We start from the raw sequence: 12400 nt of genomic DNA on the forward strand, positions 1-12400 counted from the left end.
CAAAGGCCAAAAACTTTCTGCCTGAAAATTGGAGAAGTCTAAAAACAGACACTGAAACTGAAAGAGCAATGGTATCTTTTATTTGGTTGTTTCTGTTGTTTGTTTTTTAGACCAATTTTAAAAAGAAAGTTATAGGGTTGCCAACTTTCTAATTACACAAAACTGAACACCCTAGCCTAGCCCTTTCCCCGAGGCCCCGCCCGCACTACATTCTCCCTTTCTCGGTGGCTCAGTCTCCCCAACCCTTGCTCACTTTCACTGAGCTGGGGCAGGGGGTTGGGGTGCTGTAAGGGGTGAGGGAGCTAACTGGAGGTGCAGGCTCCGGGGTAGGGCCAGAAATGAGGGTTTCAGGGTGCGGGAGGGGGCTCCATCTGGGGGTTCGGGCTCTGAGTTGGGGTGAAGGGTTTGGGGTGCAGGAGGGTGCTCTGGGTTGGGAATTAGGGGTTTGGAGGGTGGCAGCGGGGGATTGGGGCTGGGGCAGGAGCTTGGGGCATGGGGGGGTGCAGGCTCCAGGAGACGCTTATCTCAGGCATGTCCCCCCTCCAGCTTTTATGCCAGCTCCGGCCAGGCGGCTCTGTGCACTGCCCTGTCTGTAAGTGCCACCCCTGCTGCTTTTATTGGCCGCGTTGGAGCCGGCGGGGGGTCAGGCCAGCTGATTCTTGGGAGCTGTGTGGCGTGGAGGCTAGCAGGGAGCCTGCCAGTCTGCTGCATGGCACTGCCAACTGGACAGTCAATGGTCCGGTCAGTGGTGTTGACCGGGCTGCCAGAATCCCTTTTCGACCGGGTGTTCCAGTCAAAAACAGGACACCTGTTCACTCTAGAAACATGTTGGGCTACATGAATGATGCAGTAGATACTGAAATGGTTTTGCACTTTGGGACACTTGCAGGAAAACAAATGTGTAGTTCATGTTATAACATGAAAAATCTGTATTAAACTTTCATTCCCATAATTTTGTACATACTACTGCTATTTTTTAGTCTATTTTTTAAAAAAGAACTGGGTCTTTGCTTATTTGTTGGCCATTAATAGAAAGTAGTTGCTTTTTCATTTTATTACTTTTTGAGATTGAGAAAAGCTAATTTTGAGCTCAAACATGAGTTGGTACAGACTTACTCAAGCCTGTCCTCTAAAATGGCAAGATGAATTATTAAAGTAAAAAATAAAGTTGTGCAATCTGTTAAGAGGTTATAGATTTTTTGCTTCCTGCTAAAGAATAACTTACCTGCCATTTTTAGGGCTGCAAGAGTACATAACTTCATGTTAATCATTGGTCAAAACAAAACTAAAATTAAACGTGCTTAGCAATTAAATTCAGCTTGAATGTCTAACCAACATTAAACACTTCATAGTTGCAGAGCTCTACAGGCTGGATGGATAGACTGCATGCGTACACAAATGTGCACACACACAGAGAGTTCTGAAAATTAAAGAGACAATAGTTAAAAAGATAAAAGATTAGTTAGAAATTTTAATGTTATGTGTTTAAATTATATGGAATTAGAGCAAAATATTGTATATGATTCTTCAGTTGATGTATTTCAACTGGTGTAGTTTAATTCTGAGTCCTGTTCCAGAGCCTAGTAACAGAAACTCTCTAATACTGCAGTGCAGAAGAGACAAGTACAACGCCAGGTTTTATTCCATGCCAGGGCTGGTTTTAAAGGGCTTGGGGATAGCACATCCAGTCCCTGCAGTTGCTCAACTGCAACTCTTAACTGATTAAGGAGTGGCACTGGCTGGCGTTTTAAGAAGACCTTGCAAGCTCTGCTGGCTGGTGGATATAACATTGCACTCTCAGGGCAAGGAGGATTAAAAAGGTTAGAAAATTCCTGTGAGGTGTTGGGATTACCTGTATTTCTAAAGGAAGAAAGGATAGCTTTGGGGTGAGGGCTTTTTTTGTTACGTGAAAAATGTTTGTGGTAATTGTATAGTAACAGAATGGCAGGAGCCGAGTTGAAACCTGCACAGGGGTTATGAATGTATTCTCTGTAAGATAAGCTGAATGAAATGCAATATAGGAATTGTCCGACTGGGTCCTATCCAAAGTCCATTTCATCCTGTGGCCTGTCTCTGGCAGTAGTCAGTACCAGATGCTTAAGAAGAAGATATAAGAATCCCAAAGTAGACAGATGTGGGATAATCTGCCACCTGCATTAGTTCTCATTCTGTTGTCTAAGAGAGACATTGGCTAAAGACCTGAACCATGAGGTTTAATATCCTACTAGAAGTTTTGTTAGTAGTAACAGCTTGGAATATGACAGGTTTCAGAGTAGCAGCCATGTTAGTCTGTATTCGCAAAAAGAAAAGGAGTACTTGTGGCACCTTAGAGACTAACCAATTTATTTGAGCATAAGCTTTTGTGAGCTACAGCTCACTTCATCGGATGCATTCAGATGAATCCGATGAAGTGAGCTGTAGCTCACGAAAGGTTATTCTCAAATAAACGTTAGTCTCTAAGGTGCCACAAGTACTCCTTTTCTTAGTACAATTTATGTCACTCTTTTGAAACGTTTTTTGTTTTGACTGCTTGATTTAGAACAATATTAAACTTTGAATTACAAGGCTTTTATAAATACACAATTTGTGCAGCTGCTGTTCACCAGTTCTACAATGTGTGATGATGGGAGACGCAGCTATTCCAGAATGTAACTAATGGGGGAGGGGGAGAAGAAATTTTGTGCAAGAAACAAGATGAAGAAGTGTATTGTTAATGAATGATGAAAGTTTGCCTAGTCAGCTGTGGATGAGAACTTCAGGAGGAAAATAAAGGCTCAAGTATAGGAAATCTTTTTGATTACAACTGCAGATATGTTACCTTTCTTTAACCAGAGATGTTTGGAGGGGTGGTAGGAGACAGACTTTAAATTAACAATGATTTTATAAGCTTATTGTTTTGCTCTCCACTTTATAAAGGAGACCCCCATAATTAGGATAGTGCTTAGCTTTTTGTTGTTAATTTTTTTGTTTGTTTTTGTAACCTCCCTTGCTATCTTCATCAACACTGAATGAATCAAACCACCTAAAGTTCCTAGGTATGTGCTCCTCTGCTATAGAACTGTTTTTCTAAAAAGGCTTATGTGTAATTGAACAATATGTTAATGAGAGATATTTTACAAAAATTTGAGTATTTTACTTTTTGGTAAATTGCTATATTTTTGTTCGAAAGTAGTCTTAGAAATGGTTTGGCCTGTTACTTATTCTTGTAAAATGTAATTTAAATTAAACGTTACCCAAATGAAACTCTCAAAGTAGTTATTACCAGGACCGGCTCTAGGAACCAGCAAAGCAAGCACGTGCTTGGGACGGCACAATTTCGGGGTGGCATTCCTGCCATCCTTTTGGGGGGGGGGCAGTTATGCTCTCGAAGCTTGGGGAGGCAAATTTTTTGCTTGGGGCGAAAAATCCTAGAGCTGGCCCTGGTTATTACAGTGTCTTTGTGCATTGTTTGGATGTTATCACATTTTGTTCACGTGAAGAACCGGTTTTGGGGAGAAGGAGCAGAGTATCTGGTATAGGACAAGAAGTCCCCAGATATGGCCTAGCTCTGGTGTTCAGAAACTCCTAGAGCACATAAGGCCAGGAGGATGCTGACACTGGTTTACATCAGATTTAAATTTCACTTATGTAAAGAGTAATTCATTATTTCTTGAAATGAATAATGTTCTACAGTCTACTCTTCTAAACTCACCATAGTTTAGGATCCTGTTAACTGTGGGCTTTGAACAACACTCAAATATTTTTGTTTTTACAAAAAGAAAAATTGTATAAAAAACTAAAATTTCTAGTTAACAGATGACAAAAGCTTAAGGAAAAAGGGTAGGGTGTATGTGAGTGTTTGAGTGTGTGCAGGTGTGCAAACTTTTAAATGCTTTGTCCATTTAAAAAAAGGAAAAAGTTAGGCAACCCTAAATTCTTGGCTTTCAAATGTGTAGCTCCTTAAAAATACTCCAGAATTCTCTAATATTCTCTAATACAATATTCTATCTTTTTATCCCTAAAGATGTAGATTTGTATTTATAATCTTAACACTATCATAAAGTTCTTTTTTCAAACATCTTTTGATCTTTCAATAAAGACAAACCAAAACAACATATTAGTTATACCAATGCTTCAGCTGAGGAACTAAGGCAAAGTAGCTATCACCTCTCTAAAAGAAAAGGAGTACTTGTGGCACCTTAGAGACTAACAAATTTATTTGAGCATAAGCTTTCGTCAGCTACAGCTCACTTCATCGGAGCTCACGAAAGCTTATGCTCAAATAAATTTGTTAGTCTCTAAGGTGCCACAAGTTCTCCTTTTCTTTTTGCGAACACAGACTAACACGGCTGCTACTCTGAAACCTATCACTTCTCTAACCTCTTTCCCAGACATGGTCTACACTACAAAGTGAAGTCAATGTAAGTTGCATTGTATCTATACTCAAATTTGTCTCTGGTTGACTTAAACTTCCCATGGCAGAGACTCAGTAAAACCACCTCTCCAAATGGTCTAGAGCCATGGTTGACCTACTGAGGTGTGAGCGTAGATGCTGCATGACATTTGTTGACGCTAAAAGTCCTCCAAGCAGCTGTGTCACAATGTTGTGTTCCCTAAAACAATGTCCACTCTGGTCACAGTTTTAAACTCCACTGTGCAGGGGTCACGGAGATCAGAAGCCGGTCCCTGCATGTTTTTGAAATGTCTTTGTCTCATTGTCCATCTTGATGAGAAAAGCTAGCAACTTACCCTTGTTGGGTCCAACTGCCTAACTGACCTTACTGGCTCCATGCACTAGACGTTCCTGTATGGAGTAGACAGAAAATATTGGATCTCCTGGGTCTGTGGGGAGAAGAGGCTGTGCAAGCAAGCACAGCTATAGATCAGCCCTAGAAACATGGACATCTACAAGCAGATTGCTTGGCAGTTGCAGGCAAAGGGGTATGACAGTGATTAGCAGCAACGTTGTGTGAAAGTGAAAGAACCGCACCAGGGATACCACAAGGCCAGGGATTGCAACAATAGATCTGGTGCTGCACTGTAGACTACTTCTACAAGGAACTGCATACTGTACTTGGCAGAGACAGTACCACCTCTCCACAGAGCATTGTGGATATGCTGGAGGAATCTGAGCTAGAGATCTCTTCTGTGAACAGTCAGGAGGAGGAGAAGGGGGGAGACATGGCAGGGGACTCCAGCAATGCCCGAAGCCAGGACCTATTTGAGGTGTAGCCAGTCCTGCCAGGCGAGTGCAGATGAACCTGACGAAGGGGAAGGGAACTTGAGTGAGTATGTGTGTGCATGCATTTCTCCTTACAGTGTTTAAAGATGGTGCCGGGCCCGTGTCTGTCTGTGTGTCTGTCTGTCTGTTTCTCGTGTGTGTGTGTGTGTGTGTGTGTGTATAGATATAGTGCCAATATACGTTGACACCTCCCTATACTCATACCAGTGGAATAAGGATTGAAATATTATTATAGCATCATGCAACTGAAAATCCTCTTCTCTCTTCCCCTACTTCTCCTTTCCCCTGGCAGGGTGTATGCATCCTGGCTGGGGCTGCAGAGTGCTATTGTGTGGAGGTGCTCCAACACTGAAGCTTTTAAGTATTTCTTATTAGAAGTGTTTATGGGAATAACAGAAGGGAGTTTTTGAAACTTACTTTTCCCTCTCCCTTGCAACTGTAAATCTGATGCTATTTCTGGCACGGTGACCTTGGGGGGTGCCCCCGTCATGCCCCGATGAGGAGGAGAAAGAAGAGGACTAGAGAGGACATGTTCTTTGAGATCCTGCAAGCCAGTGCTGTATTGGATTGCAAATAAAGGGCTTGGAGAGCCAATATGAGAGAGAGGAGGACAGGAAACAGGCCTAGGAGTCCTACCAGGACAAGGAGAGGAAAATGCACTAGGTCATAGTAGGTCTTCTCAGGCAGCAAACCCAAAAGCTGCAGACCCTGGTTGACCTACTGGTCCAAAAATCATAGTCTTCACCGTCTGCAGTTCTTGGAGAACCACATGGTGTTACGCCCCCCACATACACAACCACATACGTTACGCTCCTTGGGACAGCAAGGAGAACCACAGCTTTACATATGCTGACCTCTGAGAACCATATTTGGTGTATATGTAGCCACAACAGACTATGTTTGTGCTACATATACACAAATGGATGTAAATGTTTACTCCTTTTCTTATTTAAAAGTTTCACCCCCATTAATTTGTTAAAAAAAATTGTATAACATTGGATGTGGGTTTTTGTTTTTTGGGTTTTTTTTGCACATTGATTTTTCTGCACTGTTTTTCCACGCAATAGAAGTCTATTTTTGGAAAATCAAATCTTCTAGTTTTACAGCAAATATTGCAGAATGCAAACTGTACTTTTAAATGTACACCGAGTGCCACATAATTGATAGCTTCAGGAAAATACCCAGTCATAGCCATAAATATAAAGTAATCACTACATTGTTAGAAGCATCCAAAACTCCAGCACAGAACACGACTGTGGCTGACTGGTAAAGTGCCTTATAGTGATACTGAGCTCCCTGAGGCTAACAAAGAGAAGGTTATAGAGTGGAATCAAGTCATGCCTTAAGTAGCTACATGGGGAACAAATGTTTAACAATCATAGAACTGAAAGGAACCTTGAGAGGTCATCTAGTCCAGACCCTTGCACTCCTGGCAGCACTAATTATATAGACCATTCCTGACATGTGTTTGGAGATTTTTAAGAGCAGGTTAGACATTGGAGATTCCACAACCTCCCTAGGCAATTTATTCCGGTGCTTAACCACCCTGACACTTAGGAAATTTTTCCTAATGTCCATCCTAAACCTCCCTTGCTGCAGTTTAAGCCCATTGCTTTTTGTCCTATCCTCTGAGGTTAAGAAAAACAATTTTTCTTCCTCCTCCTTTGTAACAACCTTTTACATACTTGAAAACTGTTATCATGTCCCCTCTGTCTTCTCTTTTCCACACTAAACAAACCCAATTTTTTCAATCTTTCCTCATAGGTCATGTTTTCTAGACCTTTAATCATTTTTGTTGCTCTTCTCTGGACTCTCTCCAATTTGTCCAACTCCTTCCTAAAATGTGGTGCCCAGAACTGGACACAATACTCCAGTTTAGGCCTAATCAGAGCGTAATAGAGCGGAAGAATTACTTCTCGTGTCTTACTTACAACACTCCTGCTAATACATCCCAGAATGATGTTCGCTTTTTTTTTTTGCAACAGCATTACAATGTTGATTCATATTTAGCTTGTGGTCCACTGTGACCCCCAGATCCTTTCCTCAGTGCTCCTTCCTAGGCAGTCATTTCCCATTTTGTATGTGTGCAACTGATTGTTCATTCCTAAGTGGAGTACTTTGCATTTTTCCTTATTGAATTTCATCCTATTTTCTTCAGACCATTACTCCATTTTGTCCAGATCATTTTGAGTTTTAATCCTATCCTCTAAAGCACTTGCAACCCCTCCCAGCTTGGTATCGTCCGCAAACTTTATAAATGTACTCTCTATGGCATTATCTAAATCATTGACGAAGATATTGAACAGAACCAGACCCAGAACTGATCCCTGCGAGACCCCACTCGTTATGCCCTTCCAGCATGACTGTAAACCATTGATAAGTACTCTCTGGGCTCTTCAGACTAGCAAAGAACAGTATAACAATACCATTGCTGGAAGTTGAAGCTAGACAAATTCAGACTGGAAATAGGGTGTAAATTTTTAACAGCGAGGATAATTAACTTACCTATTTGAACATCTTACTAAAGGTTGTGGTGAATCACTGAGAACTTTTAAATCCAAGATTGGCTGTTTCTCTAAAAGATATGCTCTAGGAATTATTTTGGGGAAGTTCTATGGCCTGTGTTATATAGGAGGTCAGATCAGATGATCATAATGGTCCCTTCTGGCCTTGAAATCTAAGAATTAACCCATTGTTGTATGGGTCATAAGTGATGATCTCTTTAGCACTCTTTACTGACTCATGGTGCTATTTAATGGTAGTTTTGGTAGAGCCAGGAAATGGAAACTTGTGTGTTGGGAAAAGCAGACTATTAATTTATCACTTTTGAGGGTCTCAAAGCTCTATATTTAACTGCCAAAAAAACATACTCCACTTGATTTTTGTATATCAATAATGACAGTTACAAATGTCTTTCCTATAGTTTATCCTTGTCATGCATTACCTAAAACTCCTTATTGCGAAAAGTGCATTGCTTTATGGAGTGGTGCCTTTATTGGAACATCTGTTTTTAAAGACATGCACCTGGAAGCAGTATAGTGAAGAAAGAGTGTACTTTTTGAGGTCCAATCAGGAAGAATGGTGGGACAAGACTTTGTCTTTGAGGATTTACTCTCATTCAGTTTTTCCATCCAGTGTGAGGGAAGCAGAAGGATAAGATTTCAGTGAACACTGCTGATCTAGAATGTCATGTGGCACATACTATCAAATATCATATTAGTATATTTCCTCTGTTGAGGAGACTCTGGCAGAGGCAGTGAATCAGGTTAATAAACTTTTAGCCATGAAAATCAAATCTCCCCCTCCCAACCCCCCCTCCCCCAAATCTTCCATTTCAAATTAGCACAAGATGTACACCCTTTGAAGCCAATGAAGAGACTCCAGCTGACTTCAAAGGAAGTTTTATCAGACCTTTAATTTGTGACAATCTCATAAGAACAACACGTCCTTGTAAGATTGGTTATTGCAATTCCTTCCTAGGAGGATAATAGTACTTCAGACGGTAGTAGACTGTTTAGCTCACTAATTTGAATGACCACTATTGTATTATTTCTGCTTTTCTGTTTGGTACATAGAACTTAAACTTCATGTTCATTTGGAGAGGGAAAAAAAAAGCAAATAAACTACAATGCAATACAAAGTTCACCTTGCCCCTTGCAAACAATGGGCGTATCAAAAGTATCTTACTGGCTGATCAATTAAACAGAGTTGTGATTTGTTTGAGAATTCAGTTTAATTGCATAAGCTGGACCTTACTAAACTTTTTTTTTTAAATTGTTTCATGTTTCTATGAAAACTATAACCAACTTCGAGCACAGCTATGTGCGATACCAGTGCTTCTGGGGGGACAAAGACTGGCAGGTCTGAGACCGTTTCTCTCTCTTAGCACACTGTGGGTCAGTCTTTAGCGCTATGCATTGTCTTGTGTGTGCTTTCTTTTAAAGATGTCAAAGAGAGGCTGAGTGCAGCACAAAACCTCTAAACCGTGCATTTAAAACTTCCATTTAGCACAGCTCTTGAACTGGTGTGCTTTGGGAGTTGCTGAGTCCCATCCATTACTTTAACTTTCTTCACTTGGGAGAATTTCAAAACTCCTTTGAGTGGAATGATACTTTGTAGCATGTATTTAAGTGTAAGGAGGGGCAAAATACCACCACAGGATAAAGCCCAGTCACCTGCTGACTTTAGACATAATGGTGGAAACCTTAAATAACAGTCGTGAGTTCAGGTAGCTGTCTCACTATAAAGTCCTGTGTGACTGTCTCTCACTACTTATCAACCTTTATCATGTCTTTAACAATGATGCCAACCGTAAGCCCTCTTGTACAGTTTATCCCACGATTATTTCCTGTCATTTTTCCATGCCTGCTCCCTTTGCATGAAAGAATCTTGTGCTTATCTGCACGGGCTCCATCCATTCTAAACTGAAGTCACTCTCGAAGACAGTCTCTGTTGTAATGCCTATAAGAAAACTACGGACACCTCCATCCTTGTAAACAAATTAGGATATGTAAAATACACCCAGTTCAATATCTGGTAATGTAACTGTCTAGAAGCTACTTGCCCACCCACTGTTTTGGTCATGTTCCCTGTTTAGATTGTAAATTCTCTGGGTCAGGGATCATACTTCCTCAGTTTGGAAAGTACATAGCATGCTGTGAGTGCTGTTGGAAATCAGTAATAATAAAATGAAAAGTCAAAACTCTGTAAGCTTCGGAAAGGTATATAAATCCTCAGGCTTTTGGTTGTGAGGCATCCTAACTATGGAGGGGGAGGGAGGGGATTACAAGGAAGTTTACAATCACAGCCTCTGCTGGGTTTCTTCCTTTTGAAGCATGTGACTCTGTCTGCTGTCCGAGGCAAGATACTGGTCTGCTTTTAGAATGGACCTCTGGCCTTCTTAATCACATGGAAGTCTTAAATACAGGTTTAATGGATGGATTCACTTTGTCAGCTTTCTAAAACAAATTGAGTAGGCATAATATGATCACGATAGTACAAACCTATGAGAAATTCACTGGTTTCTGAACAAGCTACAAGCAGTGGGCGTCTCAGTTACAATAATTGAACCTTAGGGTCATCCACTATTATAAGGTGGTTGCATGTAAAAAAAGTGAAATTGTACATATGATGGCAAAACCAGTTTCAATGGAATCTTTCCCCAAACTGTTTGTTTGTATTACTGTGGCACCTAGAAGCCAGGCCCCAAGCAACATTTAGCTGGGCACAGGGCAAACACATAACAATGGGCTGCCATTCCATCCCACACATATACAGAAGCACAAACATATTCCCCAAGATTATATACATAACACTAAGTCAAACTTAAATGTCCATAATTTAGCCTGTCTCTTTTTTCTTCATGGTGAAGGGCTTGTGGCCCTCTTGCCGGGCCCCTCCCTTGGACCGGGCCCTGGTAAAGTATATCCATTTCCCCTCCCCCACCACACGTTACTTGGGGCCTGTCTAGGAGCCTTAGTCATGCACCGGGATGGTGTACAAACGCAGAAAGAGACCCTCCCCCCGCCCCAAAAGTGTCTGCCCCAAGGAGCTTGCAACCTAAGACGAGACAATAGGTGGACACAAGCAGATGGGGAGTACAATGAAACAGTGAGATAATATTGCTCAGTATGACAGACTGGTCTTAGCACACGAACTACCTAACTGTTACCAAGGGTTTTGTAGGCATCGTTGCAAATGAGAGTATTTTTAAGGAGGGGTTTGAAAGAGAATTCTTTTCATGTTGCTGACAACCTTTTTATTTTAAAAAGGCTGGCCAAAGCACAGCGCACAAAAAAAGCAGTGTCAATATTGATGTTTAAAGACAGTAGAATGTGTCTGCATGATCAACTGCTGTGCAAGGTGATGAGCTGGTAATCTGCGTTTTCTGAAACTGCCACACCGGTCTCTGAAAAGTTATTTTTAAGCTTTGTATCGGCCAGAACACAGAATGTCCTTTATTTCAGTAAAAAGAAAAGGAGTACTTGTGGCACCTTAGAGACTAACCAATTTATTTGAGCATGAGCTTTCGTGAGCTACAGCTCAGTTCATCGGATGCATTATTTCAATGGTTTTCAACCTTTCCAGACTACTGTACCCCTTTTAGGAGTTGGATTTGTCTTGCATACACCCAAGTTTCACCTCACTTAAAAACTACCTGCTTACAAAATCAGACATAAAAATACAAAAGTGTCCCAGCACACTATTAGTAAAAAAATTGCTTACTTTCTCTGTATGAAATTTTAGTTTGTACTGACTTTGTTAGTGCTTTTTATGTAGCCTGCTGTAAAACTAGGCAAATATCTAGATGAGTTGACGTACTCCCTCGAAGACCTCCGTGTACCCCCAGGGGAACACATACCCTTGGTTGAGAATCACTGCTTTATTCCTTTGCTTTTGGGAAATCTGGGGGTGGGTGGGTTGGAAATCAAGATAATAAATACTTGAAATTTTGTACCATATCTAGATCTCACTTGCTGTTTCTGTGTGTTGTTTTTCTTTCCTCATGCACTGGTACTATTAAATACACATTATTTGATTAAAAAATGATAAAAATATCACTATTGGCAATTAATACCAAAATAAATGTCCTTTTCAAAATCATATGACCTTATATTGAAGAGATGAACTTGAAATCTGAGAAGCAGGAATTCCTGTGGAAATTCTCTGGATCATTTGAGATTTCAAATGGCCCTCTTATGCAAATAATCCTTCCCACCCCTTCTCCCCCTTTCAATACTCTGGCAGTTATATTCTTGCCAGCTTTTACTATGGCTGGACTCTCTGTTTGGCACTGTTCTCTGGGAGCTGAACTGTAGAGCTCCCTCCATAAGGCTTTCAGAATTTAACTCAGGATTGAAAAATAGACCAGACTCCTTCTATTCAGAGACTCTCAATTCTTTCATGTTTGGGAAGCAGTGATCTCAAATACCTTCAAAGATCACTTGTATTTGCATGAGTAAAACACCTTTCTTTTTCTCTTTCTTTCCTATTTTATTAGGACGAGTCTCGACTCCTCAGAGTTAAGGTTGTTTCTGGCATTGATCTAGCAAAAAAAGACATCTTCGGAGCCAGGTATGTGTGTTGCATAAAAATTTATAGTACGGGCACCAGAGCAATTTTATAGCTGTTTATAAACACAGTGAAAGATTCTGTGATGTGATTGCAACCGATGTAGAT

General features: G+C 40.9%; 1 protein-coding gene across 4 annotated transcripts in view; it reads left to right on the forward strand.

Moving 5' to 3' along the window:
• Positions 1 to 12400, forward strand: part of NEDD4L (NEDD4 like E3 ubiquitin protein ligase) — a 367521-nt gene that overhangs the window by 74833 nt on the left and 280288 nt on the right. For 3 of the 4 annotated variants that reach the window (XM_048849463.2, XM_048849464.2, XM_048849465.2), the window contains exon 2: positions 12222 to 12295. The exons of the other annotated variant lie outside the window; for it this stretch is intronic. In XM_048849463.2, the coding sequence (XP_048705420.1) occupies positions 12222 to 12295 (74 nt within the window). The remainder of the gene's footprint in view (positions 1 to 12221; positions 12296 to 12400) is intronic. 4 annotated transcript variants of the gene reach the window in all.

This window comes from Caretta caretta, chromosome 5, assembly GCF_965140235.1.
Source record: "Caretta caretta isolate rCarCar2 chromosome 5, rCarCar1.hap1, whole genome shotgun sequence".
NCBI lineage: Eukaryota > Metazoa > Chordata > Testudines > Cheloniidae > Caretta > Caretta caretta.